This window comes from Mytilus californianus, unplaced genomic scaffold, assembly GCF_021869535.1.
Source record: "Mytilus californianus isolate M0D057914Y unplaced genomic scaffold, xbMytCali1.0.p SCAF_7, whole genome shotgun sequence".
Taxonomy (NCBI): Eukaryota; Metazoa; Mollusca; class Bivalvia; order Mytilida; family Mytilidae; genus Mytilus; species Mytilus californianus.
Window position 1 is genome coordinate 52,427,107 of NW_026262723.1, and position 26,208 is coordinate 52,453,314.

Genomic DNA, 26,208 nt, shown 5'->3' on the forward strand with positions numbered 1-26,208 from the left:
CTGAAAGACTTGCTCCTACAGGACGTTAGAATTTATACAAAATTACTATCGTGACTGAAAGACTTGCTCCTACAGGACAATAGAATTTATACAAAATTTCCAAAATAAATTGGTGATAGGCCTGCAATGTGGAGACTGATATCTTAAATTTCTATTTTGTCTTCTTTATGAACTAATGTTAAAACTTACACTGGACTTTTGGGAGGCTCCAAGTTTGGGTTAAGGATTTTTAGTCCAGGTGGCACCTTCAGTTTCCTTCCACCTCTTCCTGAAAATGAAAATAATACAAATTGTGGATTTAAGCTTCCAGAATACTTGGAATAAAACTTATAAGATTAACATTCACCCTGTTTTCTACAATTTTACATTTCCAACCACATAGAGGCTGCAGCATAGTGTTATCTACGTAGCCATTCTGTACTTCATGGTTTCCAACAGTTTTCCAGACCTATTTTCATTCTGCCTGTAGATAATGAGCAGATTATAAGTTTTTAATATAACTCATATATAAGTGTTTAGTGGTGAGTTAAACATCAAGTCTGTGTTTCCTTTTGCATGATTAAAAATAATTTATTTATCTGCCATTTCCTCTAACATTTTTCAGTTTTGGTCTTTTTTTTAAAATATCTGTGGTCACAAAATTTTGATATATACATGTTAATAAATTTTGTGTTATGTGTAGGAGTAGAATGTACATACAACTATATATCCTTCTGACATCTTAAACTATCAAAAATAATATCAATCTACTTTTTTCCCGCTTATACTTGGTAGGGCAAATGACAGTACACTTTTTAAATGTTTGCTAACTGTCAAGACATCTGTAAAAGAGGTTTTTGTAAACAATATTTAAAAGACAATGAACTCCTTTGATAGTGTTTTTGTCAGGTTGTAATAAGTGGAATGCACTCAATGCACTGATAACACATTACATGATGACCTTTAAATATCTGTTGGGTTTTATTGTGTTGTTGTTTGGCTGTCTAATTAACATTCATTTCTTCATATATATATATTGATTGATTTGTAAGTAATCCTATTTATAAGTAAGTTTTTTTATTAGCTTCCAAAAAAATCAAAAAATCAAAAACACAATGGATTTTATTGACAGATTATTAGTGTGACTAATTATCATATTTATGAAAGCAACAATATATTTAAAACTACATTCATCATCAACATAAATACACTCAAGGACAGTCAAACATCGAGTGTTTTTATGAGGTAACCAACTTTCTACTGATTCCAACAGTGCATCATGAATCACATGTGATGACACATCTACAAGACCTTGAATTTCCAATTTACTGGTCATCCCTACAGTAGCATATATCACAACATGACTGAAGCTATTTTTAGAAATGATCAAATCTCAGGTTATATTATCTACCTTTTGCCATAATTGACCTAGTCATTCAGTATAAGCAAGTACCAGGATCCAAAATCTAGGTCAAATACTGATTAGTTTGTGAACTCTTCTTTTGTGTGTCATTTACGTTAGTAAAGACTTCCACTAACAAACAAACAACTTGTTTTCCTGTTGTTAAGATTTCCTGTACTTGAAAACATCAATTGATCTTTGTACCTATTATTATGGCTCTATAGGCATGTTAAAAAGACTTATTTTCTTAAATTCCCCTCCATTTTCCTGGTTCAAAGATCAGGTATATATTGTATTTAATAATACAGACCAACAGGAGAGCTTAAACTTTGCAGGGGACTCATTACACTGGAAATACATCAAATTGAAATGGTTATTTTGTTATTTATTTACATTTTAAAACTTTGGAAAATTGTTACATCTATCTATCTATTCTTTGTACAGAATTTTGCATCAGACCCATAAAAAACCCTGATCCAATTGGTTCTTAACTGACTACTGGTTTCCTTGAACTTTTGTTAAATGATTTCTGAAAATTACAACAAGGTATATGAATGTAAATTTCTTCCTAGATGTAATGGCACTTCTCCAATACCAAGAAGAATATATATACAGGCATATTAGTTTCATACTATAAAGTGGGAAATTCGGAATTACAATAAAAATTGCCAAAACATTACCTGGCAATAAAATATTATCTTTCAGGAAGAACAGAATCAACATGATCAAGGACATTTAGTAATATGCACAAAAATAAATCCTAGCCAATAGCTTTGGCCCTAGAAATCCCCAAATTTAAAAGTTATGGAAATAAACCTTCTCAAAGTATCTATAAAATAGCATCCTTAAATTGAACCAGTCAAACCAACTTCAAAATGCAAAGATAGATCTAATGTAGTGTGCAATTTAACACATAATGCAATACATCAGCAATGCAGAGACACCACTTATTCTTTTTCTCCAGTCTTTCCACAAATTTTTTAGCATATATCACAAGTATTATTTTCATGTGGATACAACACTTCTTAGTACAGACTACAGTTTTTGCAACTTCCTTTCTATGAAGACTAAATAATGAAGCAGTATTTTACAATTAAAGGAGATACCACCTGCTACAACCTACCCAATACACGTAACACCCTTAACTGGGTAATTATTCTTTTAATTTTCATCAGAGCATATGACTGAAGTATAAAGGATTTCATTTTACAAGACATTCAAACTGGAAATTTTCTGCATTTGAAAATACATGCAGTTATCTGGATATATGTTTTTTAATATGGAAAAACAGCACAAATTCTCCCCAAATATTAGCAAATATAAATATTGAATTGTTTAAAATAATGCACATATCATGCGAAAAAACTTACAAGCCTCCAAAGTTACAATTGAACATTATATATACATTGTAGTACAAATTTTGAAGCTGTATTGCTTTAACCTTTAATCAAACGTCATACATAAATTAATTTATAAGCCTGTTTATTTCAGACTACACATACTTGTATTACTGCATAATGTAATGTTTACATGTACAATATAAGTAAGTAGTTTGTGGCCTTTCAAAATATCAAGCCATAAATTTTTTTCACACACATCTCATCATTACATATGGAGTGCTAAGAAATGCCACTAATTCAATTTCGACATATTGGAGAAAATTCTCCCAACAAAAAAAATTTCCAAAATCTATGTAATGTGAGATTAAACTAACACTTATTATGAATAATAGGAACCAATTATGCATGACCTCAATTAAGTAATTGATTTCTTACCTTTGTTGTTCACCTGTGTAGGAGAAACCCCTCCCATAGTACCAGGTACATTCACCTGAATGGGATTAGCCATCATTTTGAAAACACTTTCTCTCCAATGTCAATTTCTGATACACAATTCACAATGAATAATACACTTGCAGATGCAGATATTGCACAATGGATGAAATAAGAAATCTGGTAGAGAGCAAGCCCCAGGGATTTTGTTTTCCTGTTGTTTTCTCGGAATTCCAAGTAAACTACTACTAATCACTAGCAAATATTGCCAAGATTCACACAAACATGAATCATCTGTCCTGATTGGCTGGACAAAAACAGGTCAATATTTAGTTCATAGGTAATTCATTCATACAAATGTGACTCAGTATCAACTGATTGTAGCCCATTGGATAAAGGCAAATCATGAATAGTTATGAGGGAATACCCTGACAGCATGTTATACCTTTTGTCAAGTCGTGACTAAGCTATTTACAGAACACTATATATATAATCTACCATCAAACACAAATTAAAAGGTATTCAAAAAGATGTCACAGAAAGCTGAATACATATATATACATTGTAGATTATTATCCAACAAAAAATATTTTGTCAACTCTAGTCTGTAACAATTTACCATTGGGTTTTTGAAAAATTAATTCAGGTACATGTATTTGTGATACAGTAATAAAAAAATTAGTTTAAACATTGGATAAAACTAAAATTTATTAAATACATTTTCCTCACATGCATTTAAAATCAAGAATATTTGCTAAAATTACTGCAAAAAGGAAAACAAAAATTTTCCAAACATTCATAATTAAAACTGCTGGAATTTATAATGATTTTCAATAAATTGCTATAAAGAAAGGATGGACTTTTTTAACATGAAACATTTCATTTCCTTTGAAAATTTTCATTAGAGTAATTTACTAATAGCAGGATTCCTAAGAATTTTTAATTCATTTTCTAAAAGGTCAATCAGAAAGACAATAGCTCTTCATAATATCCCCTCTTCCCTCTTGTTCTATTTTTCTTGAGCAATATATATTAAAGGAGATGTGGGCTTTACATACTTTTTTCTTGCACACAAAACCCCAAGGGTTGATTTGGGTATAGAAATACGGTCATTCCTTGATCTTCTTCCGACCTATAGTAAAACCCTTACTAAAGTGGGGCATTTAGAGACATGAAATATGATGCCTTGTGAAGAGAGAGCCACACTGACTCTCTGCACGTTTAGAACCCTTGCAACAACTTTGAGGGGTTGCAAGGCTAAATTTCTGCTCCTATCCAAAATACCTTCCTTTTCCAGTGGCATTCCAAACAAAATTCTGTTCTTAAGGTTTTTTTTTCATTTGGAAAAGTGTGGGAAACAAACAATTTAAATTTGGGCCTAAAAGTGAAATTTCATACATCCTTCAAACAATAACAAGTTAAGACATGTTAACTAATGTAGATGATGGGAATTTTGTAGGTAGCAGTTATGGCATAACAGTAAATAGGAATTATGTGGGCAGAGGTTATGTCACAACAATAAACTCAACAGGGGAGCATCTCATTCAATGTCAAAAGCTGGTTCATCTGTTTCATAGCATTCTTTTAAATCAAGCAATAAATCTTTCTTTTGCACAGCATTATAAATGGGAAATTGTGTCATGATAACACTTTTCCCAATATAAATATAGCCTCCCACACTTCCCACTCATAATTTACATGATGAGGAAGGAAACAATGGCTTTTTAACATGTAGAAAGTTCTTATGAACATTTGTATTTGAATATTTAATATCTTATATATGCAGAGATACAAAGACCTCTGAGTGAAAGAGATGACACACTAAAATGTCTGGCCTGCAGAAATATTTAATTATTTTAATAGAAATTAATTCTTTTAAGTTTTAAATAGGTCAGGGTCAAAAGAAACCGACCAGGCATACATGTTATAATTATATATGAATGAACATACATGTGTACAAAATATTAATAAACTGTTATCACAGAGATATGTCTCACCTTTTTGTAATTTTGATAATGCAAATGTTGAAATCAAAATAGCAATACTTTAACATGTAAGTTATGCAAATATTCAAAGTCGATGAACCATGACTGAAGGTACATGGCTAAACAATCTCCATGGAATGAGATGTGCCAATGCTAATACAACTGCATACCAAATACCATTGACTTATATAATTATAAGTCGTTCCCTTTAAACAAACCTAAACACAAACATTAACTTGTAAACTATGTAAAAGTTTCAAAGTCAATGAACCATGATCAGGGGTGGGGCTATATAATCTCCATGGAAATGAAACTTGCAAATGCCAATACATTTGCATACTGAATATCATGGACTTACAATGTGGTTCATCTTAAACTGACCTAATCACAAACTAATACATGTAAACTAAGCAAAAGTTTCAAAGTCAATAAACCATGACTGAGGGGTAAGGACCAAATATTCTCCATGGAAATGAGATGTGCTAATGCTTATACAACTGCATACCAATTATCATTGACCTACCACTAACAGTTCCCCTTAAACTGACCTAATCACAAACTAATACATAAAAACTAAGCAAAAGTTTCAAAGTCAATAGACCATGAATGAGGGGGCAAGGCCAAATAATCTCCATGGAAATGAGATGTGCCAATGCTAATACAACTGCATACCAAATATCATTGACCTACCACTAGTGGTTCCCCATAAACTGACCTAATCACAAACTAATACATGTTAACTAAGCAAAGTTTTAAAGTCAATAGACCTTGACTGAGGGGGCGGAGCCAAATAATCTCCATGGTAATGAGATGTGCCAATGCTTATACAACTGCATACAAAAGCAAATATCATTGACCTACCACTAGTGGTTCCCCATAAACTGACCTAATCACAAACTAATCCATGTAAACTAAGCAAAGTTTCAAAGTCAATAGACCTTGACTGAGGGGGCGGGGCCAAATAATCTCCATGGTAATGAGATGTGCCAATGCTAATACAACTGCATACCAAATATCATTGACCTACCACTAGTGGTTCACCATGAACTAGACCTAATCACAAACTAATACATTGTTGACGCCGCCGCCGCCGGAAACAGCATACAAATGTACCTATGTCTAGCTTTTTGACTCCGTCAAGGCAAGACAAAACTTGTCCAAAACATAGCTGATATAAACCTATGATATAAGTTTCATAAAAATCAAGCAAGAATTGAACACTTGACAACACTAACAATGTAATTTTCCATATCATTAATATTTCCGAGGGCATAACTCTTTAAAAAATTGTTGATCAGCACTGATTTTCCATCTTGTCTGTAAACATTACCTATGATATAAGTTTTATAAAAATCTGGCAAGAATTGTAATGTTAGAGCACTAACAAGACAGGACAGACATATGGACAGACGTCTGATATTTCTATGTCCCCCGCAATATGTGGCACAGAGGACAACAACAGATAGCAGCACCTAAATATTGACAAGAGGGGATCTCTATATCTCACTTCTGTTGCAAGCCAATTAGACGCGGCATAGAGATCCCGGGTTCAGTCTGTGGTTCAAACTTTTTTATACATCAATAACTTCATAATAAGTTATGTCAACAAAAATGATACCAAACTCAGAGAAACACTTTTCCAGTCATCCAGTCTTTTTCTTGTACTGAATACACATCAATGAAATATAATATTTGTCCCTGGACAATAACACATCAACGAACTATCATATTTTCCCCTGGACATTAACACACTGTCCAAAAATAAATCAATTGATAAAAACTTGTAAAATTTCAGCATTTCTTCACTTCACACAGACAAAGTCATACCAAAGTTAAAACCACAACTGGGGATAATAACAAAAATAGTCAATATGTAAAGCTAAATTACTGCATTTAATTCTATTTTTAACATGCATATTTTGGTGATTTTAATGCTTCAACTTTGTTTGTGGGGGTAAAATTGATGCATCAACAATTAGTTTGCCTTTCACATCAATATTATAGCTTTCTATATATAGCTACAAACCATTCACAAGGGTGATATATTTAACATGAGTATATATTTTATTTACCATTTCAAAGTCTTGTTCTTCCATTTATCATGATTTGAGACATGTATTATCTCCAAGTGGTACTGTTTACATGTCATAACTTAAACCTAGACTAATGTACATGAACAGTGGTCTTCAAATATGCTACATTTGTACATTGCATTTCTAATTTTTTATAGTCTGTCTTAACAACTTATCAAATTTGTGTCATTTAAAAATTAACAAGTTGGGTCTATAATTATAAGATAACAAACAGCCTTCTCATAAAACAAAATCATGTAAAAGGGTTTATATAAATTGGTGGAATACCAGGTATTTTATCCTTTCCCCAGTTTGTGTCTATAGGATGGCTAATCAGTTGTGCCTTAAAAATCTAAAGAAAAATTTTAAATGTATGTTCAACTTATAAACAATTTAACTCCATACAGCAAATGCTTTTTATTGGAACAGAGAAAAACAACTGCATATACATTGAACCTGTTGAATAAGTTATATATATAATAGAAAAACAAAGGATATATATATAATTATATATATAATAGAACGCCTTTTACAAGTTGAAGTATTTAATGCACAGAAGTGTAGCTTTATATGCATTAAATATGTTAATGAGTAAGGAGTGGCTATACACAATTTGTAGTATTAATCATGTTTAATCATTGTTAATGGGAGATGACATATATGTCAGACCAATGAAACTTAACTTTCATGAATTAAATATGTCAATCAAACAGTGGCATGCTTTCTATGCTATGCATTATTTTCATAAAATGAACACTTGAAGAAGTGTTTTCAGTAGGATTTGTATTTCAGATACATGTGATATCCTGAATGAATTGTTGCCATGGGATTTATATTAAGATTAACAGAACCAAGAGATTTATGCGTTATTGAATAGTGTTCCCTTAAGTTTCTGAAAATTCTTGAGGGGGGTAAATGCTAAATTTTATTAAACGTATACCTGCTTCCAAAGCACAAACAGGAAGTGTAGTTTTAGAGGAGTTAAACCTTGTGATAAGAAGGAAACATTGTTATAAAGGGGCATTATAGCTGTCAAATTCATGATTACAGATTTGACTTAAATTCTCGTATTTGATTTACATGTAGAATATACTTAAACGTACATCCAAATTACAAAAAGTTCAAAAGAAACAATTAAACATTGCATGGACTTGTTATAAATATAATGTACATCATCAGCATTTCATGTATATATACCTAAGACTAGAAACCATCTACCGTAATTAACCGTCAAGATGACCTCAGCAGACTGGTGATGGTCATACTTCCAATGCAATTATATATCATAGATATAAAACGGCAGACAGACAAGCATGTGCAATCATATAATGACAATTTTTAATGTCTGTTTAATTAGCTATATATGAATGATGTTTTAGTGGGCGGAATCAGTCAACAAAATGGTTTTACTTAAGAGGCTTCCTTGTTTCATTTTTCAATGTTGACATTATTTTCTTTTAAATAACATTAACTGAACAAGCTTATCACATGTGTTAAAGGTTGTATGAATACTGATTCAAATGAGGTTGAATTATTGACTTGCAAGCCAATAATACATATTCATCAGTGATGTTTTTGAGCTTATTTTGACAAAATTGAACCAAATTGACTCAGGGTTCTCACTAAAGATTTTTGAAGGTGATTCCAGGGAGTGTTCATTTTTGGCCATGGAGAGATTCCATCAGTAAGAAGAATTTTTTTCCAAAAATTTATTATTTCGGTCTCCATAATAAAATAGAGCAAGGAAATGACATCAAATTTAGATTATTTTAAAACTTTTGCTATAGAATGATGATATGTGTGCTCAGTTAATGCAACATTTTACAATCTTGATGCATCTTTGGACTCATTAGTTTTGAAAATTGCTAATAGCAAAATATAATTTCAATATTTTGCTTTTATAAATATTCTAAACACAAGAGTGAACATGCTGAAATGTCTCATCTACATCATAACATGTACTTAACTTATCGCAATTGAACTTTTGTTGAAAGTCTGTAATATGAAGGTTTTACCTCAAGTATCACATAAACTTAACATTATCAATTGCAATGATCCATGGAAATGAGGTAAGGATCAGGTCAGAGGTCAGACAGAAATGTACTCCTTAGAATCATACCATACACCAACTAAAGTTAGCCTTTTGCTAATAGCATCAGAGAAACAGACCTAATTACAAAAACTTAATATTGATCAAAGAACCATAAAAATTAGGTCAAGGTCAGATGAACCTTGCCAGACAACATGTACATGTGTATGTACACCATGCAATCATTTCCAAACATTACATATAGTTGACCTACTGCTTATAGTGAGAAACAGACATAACAACATGTATGAAAAATTACCATTGACCAATGAACCATGAAAATGAGATTAAGGTCAGATGAATCCTGCCAGACATTATTCCATACATCAAATCAAGTTGACATACAAGTATTGCTTATAATATCTAAGGATATGGACTTTACCATGAAAATTTAACCTTAATCACTGATTCATGAAATGAGGTCCAGGTCAGGTGAACCCTGTCTGACAGACATGTAGACCTTGCAAGAATCCCATATACCAAATATATTTATATGTACTCATAACAAATGAGTATTTCACATGACTCAAAATAATTTTTTTTCAAGCAGTCGCTGAACAATGAAAATGAGATAAAGGACAATTGACATATATGACAGACAGAAACTTCATAAACTTCGTAATGTAATAAAGAGCTGTGCTATAAGCGCATGATATGCCTGTCAACCTTTTTGCTTGTCTTTATGCTTCAAGTGAATTTATACAATGTATGATCAATGCGAAATACTGTCAGCACTGCTCAAATAGATCCCCCTCCCACCCCCACCCCAAAAAAAATAGACATCCAAACAGTGGTACCCATTGGCACAAAACATAAATAATTTAGCACTATTGATTGATTGATTGATTGGTGTTTAATGCCACTTTCAGCACTATTGTGCTATTTCGTGGCAGTCAGTTTTTATGGGTGGATTAAGCCGGAAAGTGCCCGGAGAGAACCACGACCTTCGGTAGGAAAACTGACAATCCTAGTCAATTAAGATTGCAGTTGAGTGCAACTGCCCCTTGCGGGATTCGAATTACAACCTCAGTGTTGACTCGGCCGGGCTAGTGAAACCGTAGTTCGACTACTTAGACCACTCGGCCACCGAGGCCCCTTTTGGCACTATTATGGCTACCTGAAGTTTACCTAATTAGTAAGTGGCCTGGACTTTAAAATAAATAAAATGCTATAACCGTCCAAAGTGTGAAAAATGGACAGTTTTCAACGATTTTTCAAGGAATAAAGTGTTCCACAACTCTGCAATGTCACATTTTGTCATGTCAGAAATTTATAAAAAACAAAAGATAGTTTATTTCTATAGATATAAACAGTCACCAAAGTTTCATGAAAACTGCTCAAAGCTTTTTTTGAGTTATTGTCCAAAAACTGGAAATTCCCCCCTTTTTTATGAATAAAGTCCCAATACTCCAAAAGGTAAAGAAAGAAATTTTTAAAAAATCAAAATGGAGCTTACGTCAATAAGATATTAACAATTCACCAAAGTTTCATGAAAATTGGTGAAAGCGTTTTTGAGTTATTGTCCGAAGTGTTGACAATGGACGGACGGACAGACACCGGTATACGGTCTGCTATCCAAAAATCCTGGGGAGAACACTGTATACCATATATATATGTCCCGTAAACAGAAGTATAAAAATTGCTTACTCCCTGCAACTCAACATTATAAAGCTGCAGACCAATTAACAGACCATTCCCTTTCATAGAAGGCAAGAAAGTTTTCTTTTCGTCAGACAGTTGAGCTGTTACTAGACTTGTACTTCCCCCTTTGGCGATGCAGGCAATAACAGAAGTTAACTCACTCGAAGAATAAAGGAAAAATAATTATTCATGTTACAATATATAATTAAAGAACCTTAGTGAGCACGCTCACATACCCCACGTCCCCACATTGTCACTGGAGAAATAAAATAACTGTAAGAAAAAAAAATTGTATAAGAAAAAAAAATTGAATCATAATTTCCTGTCGATATGCACATCTACATAGTATGTCCTTATTATCTACAAAGTTTCATGAAATTCTGTTGTGTGGTTTCAGAGGAGTTGCGATGACAAACTGTTGCAGAGGTATATTGAAGCAAATAAGTTCAAAGGGGCGTAACTCCTAGAAAAAAAATTGAATCGTAATTTCCTGTCGATATGCACATCTACGTAGTATGTCCTTATTATCTGAAAAGGTTTCATGAAATTCTATTGTGTGGTTTGAGAGGAGTTGCGATGACAAAAGGTTGCAGTAGTATATTGGGCAAATAAGTTCAATGGGGCGCAACTCCTGGAAAAAAAATTGAATCGTAATTTCCTGTCGATATGCACATCTACGTAGTATGTCCTTATATCTACAAAGTTTCATGAAATTTTGTTGTGTGGTTTCAGAGGAGTTGAGATGACAAACTGTTGCAGTAGTACATTAAAGTAAATAAGTTCAAAGGGGCGTAACTTCTAGAAAAAAAATTGAATCATAATTTCCTGTCGATATGTACATCTATGTAGTATGTCCTTATTATCTACAAAGTTTCATGAAATTCTGTTGTGTGGTTTCAGAGGAGTTGCGATGACAAACTGTTGCAGAGGTTTATTGAAGCAAATAAGTTCAAAGGGGAGTAACTCCTAGAAAAAAAATGGAATCGTAATTTCCTGTCGATATGCACATCTACGTAGTATGTCCTTATTATCTGAAAAGGTTTCATGAAATTCTATTGTGTGGTTTGAGAGGAGTTGCGATGACAAAAGGTTGCAGTAGTATATTGGGCAAATAAGTTCAAAGGGGCGTAACTCCTGTAAAAAAAATTGAATCGTAATTTCCTGTCGATATGCACATCTACGTAGTATGTCCTTATTATCTACAAAGTTTCATGAAATTTTGTTGTGTGGTTTCAGAGGAGTTGAGATAACAAACTGTTGCAGTAGTACATTAAAGTAAATAAGTTCAAAGGGGCATAACTCCTAGAAAAAAAATTAAATTGTAATTTCCTGTCGATATGCACAACTACATAGTATGTCCTTATTATCTAAAAAGGTTTCGTGAAATTCTGTTGTGTGGTTTGAGAGGAGTTGCGATGACAAGAAACAGGACTGACGGACTGACGGACAGCCAGACGGACGGACGAACGGACAGACAGGTCAAAAACATTATACCCTCCGCAACTCGTTGATCAGTAGGATTCTGACAACTGAATTCAAATTTGTTCTGCAACATATATTTTAACAACAATGTGTCCATTGGACAACATCAAGGGTCCAAAAATGGTAATATTTTCCACTCATTTGAAAAGCGAGAGTTAGTAATTTTTTAATTGCTAGTAAAATTTCCAAACTTAGCTTTCATACTTTTTTTCTTTTAAAAGTCTCCTATATTCATAAAAATTCGTTTGAATTAAAACACGTTATAATTAGTAAAATATATCTAAAAATATAAATCAATTGCTTTAAAAAAGCAATTGTAAACGGTCTTTCCCCCCTTCTGAAACATGATTGATTGATATGTGTGTGTGTGTGTGTGTTTGTTTGTTTCTTTCTTTAAAGGGTCCATATTAGTGTGTTGGTTAAGTTTCTATATTTAGTTTGGAAAGTTTTTATTCTATTTTAGGTCCCGAGCGCGTCTTTGTCTCGCGCCAGATTGTGGCGTCACGTGACGAAGCTTTATAATAGCGAAAACTTAGTATTTTTATTTCTTTTTAGGTGGGGACGTTGGACAGACAACATGTATAGCGATGGAATTTACACAATGTATTTCTTTTGTCATTGTAGGTAATTGACGTTTCGATCACAGTTCACGAGCAGTGCATGCTTTGGATTTAATTGATCCTGTGTAACTTTAAAACACGTTTATCGATTATTTTCATACAATGTACATTTTTCAGCAGCAGTTTGTAACATAGATTTGTATTTCAATCTAGGAGCGGACATTTTATTGTAGGATTTCACTGAGATTTACGGAGCTAGCAAGCGATTTTTACGGCATTGCATTTTCTTTTCTCTAGGAAAATTCTTGAAAGATATCTGCACCACATTGTTTTATGAAGATGTAATACATGTATACCCTGCTAAATGCAAATTTTGAAGGTCAATTGGACATGTAGTTTCCCAGAACATCTGATAACAAGCATGTGGATTTTTTTTTTTTCAGAAGAGATGTAAATACAATATTAAACACATGAGACGGAAACATGCATACAATGAATGAATGATTGATTGGTTGGTTGGTTGGTTGGTTTATTGATTGATTGATTAATTAATTGGTTGGTTGATTGATTGATTGATTTGTTGATTGGTTGGTTGGTTGATTAAACACGTGGGATAGGGTCTCTTGAAACAAGCGAAAAAAGAAACAAAGGAAATTTGGACCCCGTATTAAACACATGAGACGGAAACATGCACACAATGAATGAATCATTGCTTGGTTGGTTGGTTGGTTTATGGATTGATTGATTGATTGATTGATTGGTTGGTTGGTTGGTTGGTTGGTTGGTTAGTTAATTTAACATGTGGGATATGGTCTCTTGAAACAAGCGAAAAAGAAACAAATGAGATCTTGGACCCCATATTAAACACATGAGACAGAAACATGCATGCAATGATTGATTGACTGATTGACTGACTGATTGATTGATTGATTGATTGATTGATTGATTGATTGATTGATTGATTGGTTGGTTGGTTGGTTGGTTGGTTGGTTAACACAGAGAACGGATTCACTTTGATCATGCAAAAACGGAATAGAAAGCCTAAATACTATATCTTAACACATGGGATTAATCTTTTGAGAGATCACTTAACAAGTAGTAAGGTTAAAGGTCAATGTCAACCTACAAAAGCATTAAAACACACATCAAACTCTTTAAATAGTGCCAAAAACACATAATTTGCCTCTTTGTACATGACCTTGACATTTGACCTTGACCTATATTTTCAAATTATGGTCCAATGATTTCAAATCAAAAGACCCTAGGTCTTTATAATTTACGGTTCATGAGATTTATATGCATATTGAAAAGTAAAATATTCAAGGGGAAATAACTCCTATAAGAAGTCACTGGATCGCTTTGGTTAAAATTATTTAAAGTTGCGACATGTGGCAAGGAACATTTAAAAAAAAACCATTTGCCGGTAACTCTTATAGTTTATGAAGAGTAGCGATAACAATGATTTTTGTAATTGGGGAGATAACTCCTATAAGGTAAATAGTACACTTTGGTGCCCCTAATACAAGATAGATTTTATTAACCCGATACTTAATACCAAAGATCATTTGGATCTGTCGCGTACTTTTTTTGACTTTTGACTTTGAAATCGGACGAGGAAAAAGAATAATAATAATAATAAACAAACGAAATACAGTAAGGTCTTTCCATTAAGAAAGGAAAGACCTTAATTACAATATGTTGTTAATAGATTTCCAACAGAGATAATCTAAAATCATTGATCTTTATCTTCCTTCAAAACTTCAATTAAACTTAAATTTGGACATATTTGTTAACAATTCAAAAATTCTACATGTCCATTTGTACCTCTCACCTTTTGAATGACTCTTTACAATTCAACATTAGATGTATGGAAATTTTTTGCTAAATTTTTATATTAGCAATAAAGTGGAATTACAGTCTTAAAGGATTATAATATAAAAAAGAAGATGTGGTATGTTTGCCAATGAGACAACTCTCCACAAGAGGCCAAATGACACAGAAATTAACAACTATAGGTCACCGTACGGCCTTCAACAATGAGCAAAGCTCATACCGCACAGTCAGCTATAAATGGCCCCGAAATGACAATGTAAAACAATTCAAACGAGAAAACTAACGGCCTAATTTATGTACAAAAAATGTATGTTTTATTTTATCACCTTGCACTTTGATGGCTTGACTGGTTTTCTTCAGCAGTTGGTTAAAATTTCTGACCAGTTGAAAAGTTTGGTTTGATAAAACAATTTGCAATTGGAGAAGAATTTTGAATAAACTGCAATAGGTGGAGAGCAACACCCACAAAGGCACAGTCAAGTCACAGTAAATGCTTCTACAAAAACAGGCAAGAAATTGCATACCGCTGAAAACCGTTGATAAAGATTTGTTTATGTTGTGATGTCCAGTATGAATGAACAGTTGAAATTTAAAGATATCGACTTTCTTGTTCTTGTTACAAAATTTCAGAAATCTTCTAGTTGTGAAAAACTTTCCAGACTCTAGGACAACAAGCCCTGTCCTCGATTAAATCCTTAAATTTGATATTATGTATGTATATTGTAAAGTTCACACCTAATTACATATTTGTTCTAATTTCAAGTTGCTGTGACAATGTTAAGCTGCCTTAAACAAAGCCTAAACTGTAAACATTCATTTTTTGTTTGTTTGGCCTAAATAGAATTTTTTTTTGTAAAATATATATACATATATTATATTCTCTGGAATGTTTTTTAATTGGCTTTTTTTAAGTTATAGTTGCTTTACTTCAACTACTTGCTTACATCCATTTGGTCTATATTGTTCACGTACATGTATATATGTATGTTGATAGGGTATCCAAGAAACATGTGCAAGGCAATCGGTATCATACTTTATATCACCTCTTATATTCAACATTCGATCTTTCGTAATTGAAATCCATTAGCTACATGTACAATGTATGGCCAGTGACAGATATTTGATTCTTTTTCAGGAAAAGTAACATTATATTATAAATATATATGTAGGTTCACAACTAAAACAGAAAGTCAATTATATAAGATCAGTAAAGTGGTTTGGGTTGACTAGGATGAACAAGGGTTAATTTAGATTCCAAAGCAAAAAGAAGGTGCGTTTGGTAGATGCAAAGTTTTGCTGTGACACAGGTTACCAACCAATGCTAGATATCAAAAGGGTTCTTATACATTTGTACATGTACAATAAGTAAGGTAATTTTGTTTGACTGATATGACCATGATGACCTTTCATTAATTCAATATAGCATTAAATGAACACATAAACAGGACAAACAAACTTACCGGTCAGCATCATACATAATTATATTAACGATGCTAAAAAATTAGCATGATTCTTGAAGCAAAGACCTGGTACATTGTATATGTAAATTTAGTTGCTTTGGGGAAGTAAAAATTAATCTTCTGAAACTGAATTGCATTATGTTGTCACTTATATTATACTGAAATGATTCCCAACCTGTTTGGTGGCTTATAGTTATAGAATAAAATAACTGTTCTCTTTACATTATATATTTATATCTATATACACATGTGGCATGCATGATCACTAATTGCAGGTGTGAATGAACCAATATTGGTATCAATATTTGCATAAGCATGAATGCAAATTTATATGGATGGTTATTTATATTGATATATAACATAAATTTATTTTATTTTTTATCATTGGTTTGACATAGAAGTTTAGGGTCACTTACCTATCGAAGTTTTGGAGGAGGTCTGAAACATTTATCAATAATGTCGAAATGCAAGTGCATTAAAAAAATGTATTTGTGGTATCATAAATGCTGTTTTATTAAATAAATGTATCCATTTATCCTAAATATTTGATGCATACCTGACATTTTTGTCTTTTGCAGAAGTTGCAAGGTGTATCACTTTCTAGGCCAAGGTCTTTGACTCGCTGGAATTTGCTCTACTATCAAATGATGATTATGCTGTAGAAAGCTTGCCAATAGCCTATTCACATATCGATCTGTAAAAAATAATCCTTAAATTGGTTAACTGCTGATGCACAAATTTCTGCCTTGGTCCTAAGCAACCTCAAAAGGGTTTTCAAATGTGAGGTTGAAGAAACGGATGCCTATCACTGCCGAGGGAAACCCGCTTACGTCATTAATGAGTCACGTTTGTTGGGCTTGCCTTTTCTTGGTCCTAGGCTACAAGCTAAACAAACCAGTTAAAATACTATTGATAATATGAAGTGTTTCAAAATAGTTTTATAAGTTGTAAATACTAAAACATATCATTATCTTACTGCTGCCTTTATTAGAACATACTTCAGTTCCTAGATTTTTTTAAATCACGTGATCGCAAGTTGCGAAAGTCAAAATGGCGGACGTCTCATGAGAGTGACCGTTCTGTTTTAGTATTTCTCAACTTTGGAATGTTATTAACAAGTTTCACTGAATAATATCGCAAGAGAGAAGAACATTTCAAAATGGACTCGTTCCAACGAGAATGGATAACAAACTTTTTACACTCGTTTCCTCATGTTACTTTCTCTTTTAAACTTAATAATTCGACATTTAACCCAGATGATGTTGAATACAGAGAGGTAATATTAGCTATGATGTTACAGTTTTAAGAAAGAAGTCTAAATTAGATAATTTTTACCATTTAATTCCTGGCATACAATTACTCTTATTTTTATATGAGGTAGGCACCACTTGATGAATCTCAGGGTAAATTGTTTTGCCTCGATTCTTTATATAGCCAATATCAAGTTGTTTTTTTATGAATAAATTACACAGGTTGACCCGAGATCAATGGGCATAAACAACGTCATCGAACAATTGGTTCTTAATAACATAAGCGTTGTGACATAGGAACTTTACAGGAAAGTGCACAAATTCAAAAGTCGTTTATCATGTCTATATTGATCCCAATATTGCTCAACCCTGATTCTCATTGCACCCAGTCATTTAATCAAGATTTAATTATATGTTACTACTAAGGAACTGAAAAACCTTCAACAACACAGTAGTCTGTAAAACCCTTTCCAGTTTTACGACCCAATCCTTCTAAGATTTTTTGTAGAACATCTTAAGACGCATATGATATCCTGCAAATTTGTATCGGAAGAATATGAAATTTCCCGCAAAAATTAACCTTCAAGGATCATCAAGTAGCATCTGACTAAAAGTATTTTGCAATGAAACAAATTGTTTTTCTGAAAGCTTAAAAAAACCTGGCTAATCATTGTATGAACAAAAGCATGCATCAACAAAAAAGTAATTAATTTGATTTAATTAGTAAGGCATCTCTTTTACTCCGTATTCAAAGTCTAAAGACAATAAACAAATAAGTGATTTTGGTAAAGCTGTCAAATCTATTATCTTTAACTATGATCAATTCCAAATAAAATTAGTCTTCTCAGCACCCACACCCACTCAATTTGTTGGAAATTTTGTATAGATTACACCCATTTAAAATATAATCTTACAGAATTGATGAATATCATGATAATATAGCCTTAACATTATTTGAGCTTCAGTCTTTAATTTATATATATATACATGTAATATAAAATTAAATTGAGAATGGAAATTGGGAATGTGTCAAAGAGACAACAACCCGACCAAAGGGCAGAAAACAGCCCAAGGCCACCAATGGGTCTTCAACACAGCGATCAAATCCCGCACCCGGAGGCAGGCTTCAGCTGGCCCCTAAACAAAAATGTGTACTAGTTCAGTGAAAATGGACGTCACACTAAACTCCGAAACATGTAAATGAACTAAAATTAAAAAAAAACATACAAGACTAACAAAGGCCAGAGTAATATGTATTTAAAAGCAGCCTACCCCCAAAAAAAAATGTTTATGCTCTTATGTCGTTTTCTTGTCTTAAATTCATGTTCACCGATTTGACTTGAATTCTAATATTTTATTTATAGCATACATGTATTAAAATGTATATCCAAATTATGAAAAGTCTAAAATAAACAATTTACAATGCATGGACTCGATGATATGTATCAGCATTTCGTGTGTAATTTAGTATAGACGCCAACTGATTAACCATTGAGGTTACCTCCGAAGACTGCCGACGGTCATACATGTATAACGTGATATAAACACAAATATAGATAAAAATAGAAAGCGAACACGTGCAATTTGATTTTTTTCTAGGTCTGTTCGATTTATAGGATAAAAAACATGTTAATCATCGATTTTACCTTTATAAGAAAGAGTCTTTGTGGATTGATTCAGTCAACCAAGTGTTTAACCCTTGTTTCACTTTCAATGTTGACATTCTTTTCCTTTTAATCGCTGGGCACGCCTAGAGTTTATGCGTAACCCATCTCTAACTTAAGGGTTAAATTGAAGTTCACATGAATACGAATTCAATGAGGTCTAATTATTCACTTACAAGTGAATAATTCATAAGCGATGTTTCTTAGTTTATTTTGACAAAATTGAACCAAACTGGCTGCTAAAAACGAATTACAATTTCACTTTCATTAATGATTGAACAAACAAAAAAATCATATTTTAATTATTTTTATATCTTGTAGCTAATGCCGCTTTAAATATAAAACTTATGCAAACCTGTTAACCCATGAAACGGAAAATGCAGGTCAAGACCTGCATTGAGGAAGCAAAAGTCAGGTCATAACGTATATGAATTTTTTTTCAGTTGAATTTTAGTATTTAGAGGTTTTTTTAATATTCTATTCCTACTATTATAAATATTCACCATTGTGAAAATTATTTAGAATTTAAAATTATACTCTCATTTTAACTTCATTGTATTTGTTAAATATTTGTTATTTATCAAATATCTATATAAAACACCCCCTCAGTAGTCTCGTGGAAGCATGTTCGCCTAGAGTGTGGGGGGTCGTGGGTTGGAACCCTGGCCGGGTCAAACCAAAGACTTAAAAATTGGTATTTGCTGCTTCTCCGCTTAGCACATGGCATTAAGGAGTAAGAGCAAAGACTGGTCGGCTCAGGGTCGGATTAATGGGTCCGGGTAAGGTGACATGTATTTCTGCGGACTGTTGCCTTGTGAACAAGCACGTTAAAAATCCATCTCAGCATGTCGGTCTATTACAAAGCAGGGTAAATATTCATATTACATTGTACATTAACATGTTCTTGTCCTGAATATGCATATTAATTTGCCGCTAGACGTTAAGCAACCATCCATCATCATCTATATTAAACAATTTCCTCTTATTGTTTCATTCACACTATTTTCATTAATGAATTTTATAAACCCCAACTATAATAAGAAATCAGCTATAGCTAATGTGCTCCTATATACACTGGAGAAAGATAAAGAGAAAGAAGAAGTTACTGTTGCCTAACATGCTTATATTCTTTAAATAAATGGTTAGAAATAGTTTAGGGACTTGTATCTCTGCAACAGATACATGTATAAAGAGGTTCAAATTGTTTTAAAAAGATTTTAATAGGGCCAAAATAAAATTTAAAATTGTTTTATGTTGCCTCCATACCCACCTAAAAAACAGCCTACCAAACAAAATTTATGAAACAAATCGTTTTAACATTTAAAAAAAAAATATATTCCTGCTCTACATCGTTTTCTTGTCTAAAACATGTGCTTATGTTATTGGCCTAAGAAAAATAAAACCCCCACCTACCTACCCAACCCTTAAAGACATTGGTAGGCAACATCAAACAAAATTTTTTTTAAGGGTGGCCTAGGATAATTGATACATTGTATTTCCAAACAGCAAATTTTATAAATCAGGACATAAAATTGTATGTCAAGCTTGACTGGCTTCAGCCTTTCTGGGGTACAATTAACTAGATAATTAGCAAATTGTAATTACCTTTCAATCAAGAGTCAAAATTATGTTTCCATAGCTGTAAATCTTTCAATTTACAGTAAATTATGGGAAGAATTTCGAATTTGCCATTTTTCAGTGGAAAATTGAGCCTTTTAGACATTGGAAGTTATATGGCACAAGAATACCGTATGGGTATTGAAAAATCTCAGGTGAGCTGGTAAATTCACAGGTCACACCCTCAAAATACGGGTCAGTTGACATGTATGTTATGTTGTCATGGTTGTTGGCCACAAAAAAAATAAAATGCCTACCTACCTACCCAACCCTACATGGCATCATGGGTAGGCAACATCAAACAAAAAATTTGTGAAGGGTGGCCCAACACATACTCATGCATGTTTGTAAAGGTTAATAGGTGTACAATATGTAAGATGTAATTTCGATTATGGTGCAATGTTTATTTGTTTTTATGCGACTTCAAAAAAAATTTGCGGTCGTATATTGGTATGACGTTGGCGTTGTCGTCGTCCGAAGACACATTGGTTTTCACACTCCAACTTTAGTTTAAGTGAATGGATCTCTATGAAATTTTACGATAAGGTTCAATACCACACTAGGAAGGTTGGGATTGATTTTGGGGGTTATGGTACCAACAGTTAAGGAATTAGGGGCCAAAAATAAGCATTTTTGTAACTTCCAGACATAACTTGTGTGTTAGTGTATGGATCTCTCTGACATTATACCACAAGTTTCCATATCACAAAGGGAATGCTGGGATTGATTTTGGGGGTAGTTGCCACAAAATTTTAGGAATTAGGGGCCAAAAAAGGGGCAAAAAACAAGCATTTTTCTAGTTTCATGATAATAACTTATGTGTAAGTGTATGGATCTTTCTGAAATTGTACTACAAGGTTCCATATCACAAACGGAAAGCTGGAATTGAGTTTGGGTGTAATTGCCCAAAACGTTTAGGAATAAGGGGCCAAAAAAGGGCAAAAAACAAGCATTTTTCTAGTTTCAGGACAATAACTTGTGTGTAAGTGTATGGATCTTTATGAAATTGTACTATAAGGTTCCATATCACAAAGGGAAAGCTGGGTTTGAGTTTGGGGGTAATTGCCCAAAACGTTTAGGAATTTGGGGCCAAAAAGGGGCCAAAAAACAAGCATTTTTCTAGTTTGCAGACAATAACTTGTGTTCAAGTGTATGGATCTCTCTGAAATTGTACTGCAAGGTACCATACCACAAAGGGAAGGTTGGGATTGAGTTTGGGGGTGATGAATCATAAGGGGGTTCAAAAAATTTCGGGGAGGGATTTTTTTTTCCTTTTTTTCCTTTTTTTAATCCCAGTTTTTCCCTTCACATTTACACAATGTGATTGCTGGATTTGTTACAAGTGAAGTCGTTATTAAACAGCGAATTAAAGTATGGGAAGACAATGATTTAATAGCAGTAGATTTGGATTAATTAAAAGTTTTTCTTTTCAAAAAATTCTTTGCACACATGATGATCATGATGATGTTTCATAAAAGATTAGCATTTCAGTTCAATGTAAAACATCATTATTCATCTTTTTGTCGAATTTGAAGCACCATAATGACTTTAGTTCAACAATAATATATATGAGTGTTTGTTACATGTACAAGTGTACCTATTATACAGTTATTTTAGAGTTACATGTAAGTGTTTTGTCCGGTTTTAAAACATTTTTAATTATGTTGTAATAAATGATAGAGATAAAATATTTTAAAAATCTGTTTTTTTATTTCAATCAGTACTGCGTTTCAAAAAAAGAAATTTGCAATCTACTCAGAATCCTCATGATGCAAATTGTTGTCATTCTGTTATTAAAAAAAAAAAAGGAAACCTTGCTTGCAGTGAATTAAAATACACACTGAATAAATCTTTACACCATGTACACTTAAGTACATTGTAGCTAACCATAAACAATTAATTTAGGTGTATCATGTGAATAAGCACTTTTCCTGGGATTTTCTACCATGCAATAAAATTCAGGCTTTTTAAATTTAATAGACTTGCATCAGTCATACCTTAGTACTACATGTACAACATTTTTACAAATGATTAAAACAAAAATTTCCTGAAAGGGAATTTTTTACAAGAAACATCCAAGTTGGCCCATTAAAAAGAAATCTAGTTTATTATTTAGTTGAAATAATTATTTCTACTTTCTTATTAATTTAAAAAATTGATCTTTTTGGGTGCACATTTTCCATTTCAAGCTACTCAACGAATATGGGTTTTTCTCTGTCCAGTAAAGTATAGAGAACACAATATTGTCATAAGCCAATGACAATGACATTGCCTAGAAAAATAACAATACTGTGGATTAATATATTTTCATGGGTACAAACTATCGTGTATTGAGGAAAATTGATACTTTCATGGATATTTGATTTCATGGTTTTTGGCAAAGTCTGCATACAAGCCTATCAATAATTTGCAATTCGTTGAACACTGAAATTTGTAATTAACCTGTACCCATGAAATCCACAAAAATTGGTATCCAACAAATAATAATGAATTCACAGTAAGTAGATTATCTAGGAAATTATTACATCTTACCCCTGGGCTGTCACCCTTTGATGAGATTGAAGATCCCTCTTGTTTTTAAAACCATATTTCATCTATTATTATTCACTTGCTAAATTTGTAAGTAGTCACTGTATGATTGTATATAAGAAGGATTTTTTATTTATTCTTAATATATATCAATAATATTTTGCCCCTTTATTTCTGAATAGGATTGTGTTGGGTTAAACTTTTTTTTCTTTTTTGACAGTTTGAATTTATTAGTAATTTCTCAAAAGTACTTTTACGAAAGACTTAAATAACAGTTTGAAGAAATTAGATATTTGTGTGATATAACTATGTATTTTTCTGTGACCTATAGACCTATAGACACATTTCTATTAGATTTAAAAGTCATGCTACTATAGATTTATTTTCAGGTGTTAATGTTATTGCTAATTATCTCATGATCACAGTCGACATTGGTATCTAGGCATACAGACACATCAAACTTCTTTTTTCAGCTCTGTTATCCATTTTTCTTTTCTTTCATACAAGTGTACACGTTTTTTTTTCTTGTTAAAAACTGAGACACTGAAACAATGAAGTGTAATAATGATTAACACATTTAATTTTAGAATTATTGCCATGGCTGGATTTTGACAATAGAAAAATGTATTCAAGCTTCAATTGTATAAAATACTTTATATGATTTAACTAAAAATTTGAGTGATCAGGAGTGGGCTGCCTATATATAGCTATGGTGTGTATGGAACAGGAGTGAACTTAATAGTGTGTGTAGGTGGATATTAGTGAAGATGATCTCTAATGATTGACACATTTTACATTTACTCAACTAAAGTTATTGACACATTTTACAATGATTTAACTGAAGTTATTGCCACATTTTACATTGATTTACACTTCTGACCGACTTAAACTATCTTAAAGGTCTTTAACCTTATGTCCGAATTTAAATAAGTAGGAACAGATTGTAGTCTATATTTGTAAGTTTTATATATATTTCGAGTTTGTGTGTCATTGAATTGAATATTATATTTACCTTTTATTATTTAGCATCTTAACAGAAAATATTTCATGTTACAGACCATAAGTGATTGTTTTGCTAAAGGTTATTATATCAATTAAAGCAAAAAAGATGTCAGTCAGAGTAAAATAATAAACCTTGAAAATGATATACAGGTATACAAATACAAAATTTATGCCAGTTTTCAAATTTTAATTTTATTGAAAATTTTATTTTATATGTTACAGTCAATCATATTCCTAGCCATATTACCAGTAGTGCTGTTTGTGCTGTTCTTGATAATCAGTTTATGTTGTACATGTTACCAATGCAAAAAAGAGAGACCACAGAAAAGAGTGAAGTCATGTTGTCCAGCTGGTATCATTGGAATCATTATATTTGTGGCCATGTAAGTTTTTTCTATCCTTTTTGATTGATATAAAACTTTTACGCCTCCACCTCTCAGTGATTGATTGTTGGTGAGTTACAGGATTTGGTTTTTATAAAAATAAAGATGATTTCAACAAGGAGATTTCAGCCATCATGTTGTATGATTACAATAAGGAGATGTTGTATGATTTAGATAGGGAGATGTTATAGGATTTGAATAAGGAGATGTATGATTTGAATAAGGAGATGTTGTATGATTTAGATAAGTAAATTTTGTATGATTTAGATAAGTAGATGTTGTATGATTACAATAAGGAGATGTGGTATGATTACAATAAGGAGATGTGGTATGATTACAATAAGGAGATGTGGTATGATTACAATAAGAAGATGTGGTATGATTACAATAAGGAGATGTGGTATGATTACAATAAGGAGATGTGGTATGATTGCAATAAGGAGATGATTACAATAAAGGGATGTGGTTTGATTGCAATAAAGAGATGATTACAATAAAGAGATGTGGTATGATTGCAATAAGGAGATGATTACAATAAAGAGATGTGGTATGATTGCAATAAGGAGATGATTACAATAAAGAGATGTGATTTAATTGCAACAAGGAGATGTGGTATGATTACAATAAGGAGATGTGGTATGATTACAATAAGGAAATGTGGTATGATTACAAGAAGGAGATGTGGTATGATTACAATACAAAGATGTGGTATGATAACATTAAGGAGATGTGGTATGATTACAATAAGCATGATAAGGAGATGTGGTATTATTACAATAATGAGATGTGGTATGATTACAATAAGGATATATGGTATGATTACAATCAGGAGATGTGGTATGATTACAATAAGGAGATTTGGTATGATTACAATAAGGAGATTTGGTATGATTACAATAAGGAGATGTGGTATGATTACAATAATGAGATGTGGTATGAGTAAAGGAGATGTTGTTTGATTACAATAAGGAGATGTGGTATGAGTAAAGGAGATGTGGTATGATTACAATCAGGAGATGTGGTATGATTACAAGAAGGAGATGTGGTATGATTACAATACAAAGATGTGGTATGATAACATGAAGGAGATGTGGTATGATTACAATAAGCATGATAAGGAGATGTGGTATTATTACAATAATGAGATGTGGTATGATTACAATAAGGATATATGGTATGATTACAATAAGGAGATGTGGTATGATTACAATAAGGAGATTTGGTATGATTACAATAAGGAGATTTGGTATGATTACAATAAGGAGATGTGGTATGATTACAATAATGAGATGTGGTATGAGTAAAGGAGATGTTGTTTGATTACAATAAGGAGGTGTGGTATGAGTAAAGGAGATGTGGTATGATTACAATCAGGAGATGTGGTATGCTTACAATAAGGCGATGTAATATGATTACAATTAGGAGATGTGGTATGATTACAATAAGGAGATGTGGTATGATTACAATAAGGAGATGTGGTATGATTAC

General features: G+C 32.4%; 2 protein-coding genes across 4 annotated transcripts in view; one reads left to right on the plus strand and one right to left on the minus strand.

Moving 5' to 3' along the window:
- LOC127707638 (dual specificity mitogen-activated protein kinase kinase 6-like) overlaps positions 1–17,096 on the minus strand; it is a 38,182-nt gene extending 21,086 nt beyond the window's left edge. Inside the window, exons 1-2 of one of the 2 annotated variants that reach the window (XM_052212275.1) lie at positions 16,832–17,096; positions 190–268 (exon numbers count right to left, since the gene is read on the minus strand). In XM_052212275.1, coding sequence (XP_052068235.1) covers positions 190–268; positions 16,832–16,838 — 86 coding nt within the window. In that variant the 5' untranslated portion in view covers positions 16,839–17,096. Of the gene's footprint in view, positions 1–189; positions 269–3,156; positions 3,462–16,831 lie in introns of those variants that run through there. The other variant, XM_052212274.1, reaches the window with a different exon arrangement.
- A 181-nt stretch (positions 17,097–17,277) lies between these two features.
- The window catches only part of LOC127707635 (protein tweety homolog 2-like), a 43,442-nt gene continuing 34,511 nt past the window's right edge, over positions 17,278–26,208 (plus strand). The window contains exons 1-2 of one of the 2 annotated variants that reach the window (XM_052212272.1): positions 17,278–17,551; positions 24,560–24,720. In XM_052212272.1, coding sequence (XP_052068232.1) covers positions 17,435–17,551; positions 24,560–24,720 — 278 coding nt within the window. In that variant the 5' untranslated portion in view covers positions 17,278–17,434. The remainder of the gene's footprint in view (positions 17,552–24,559; positions 24,721–26,208) is intronic. The other variant, XM_052212271.1, reaches the window with a different exon arrangement.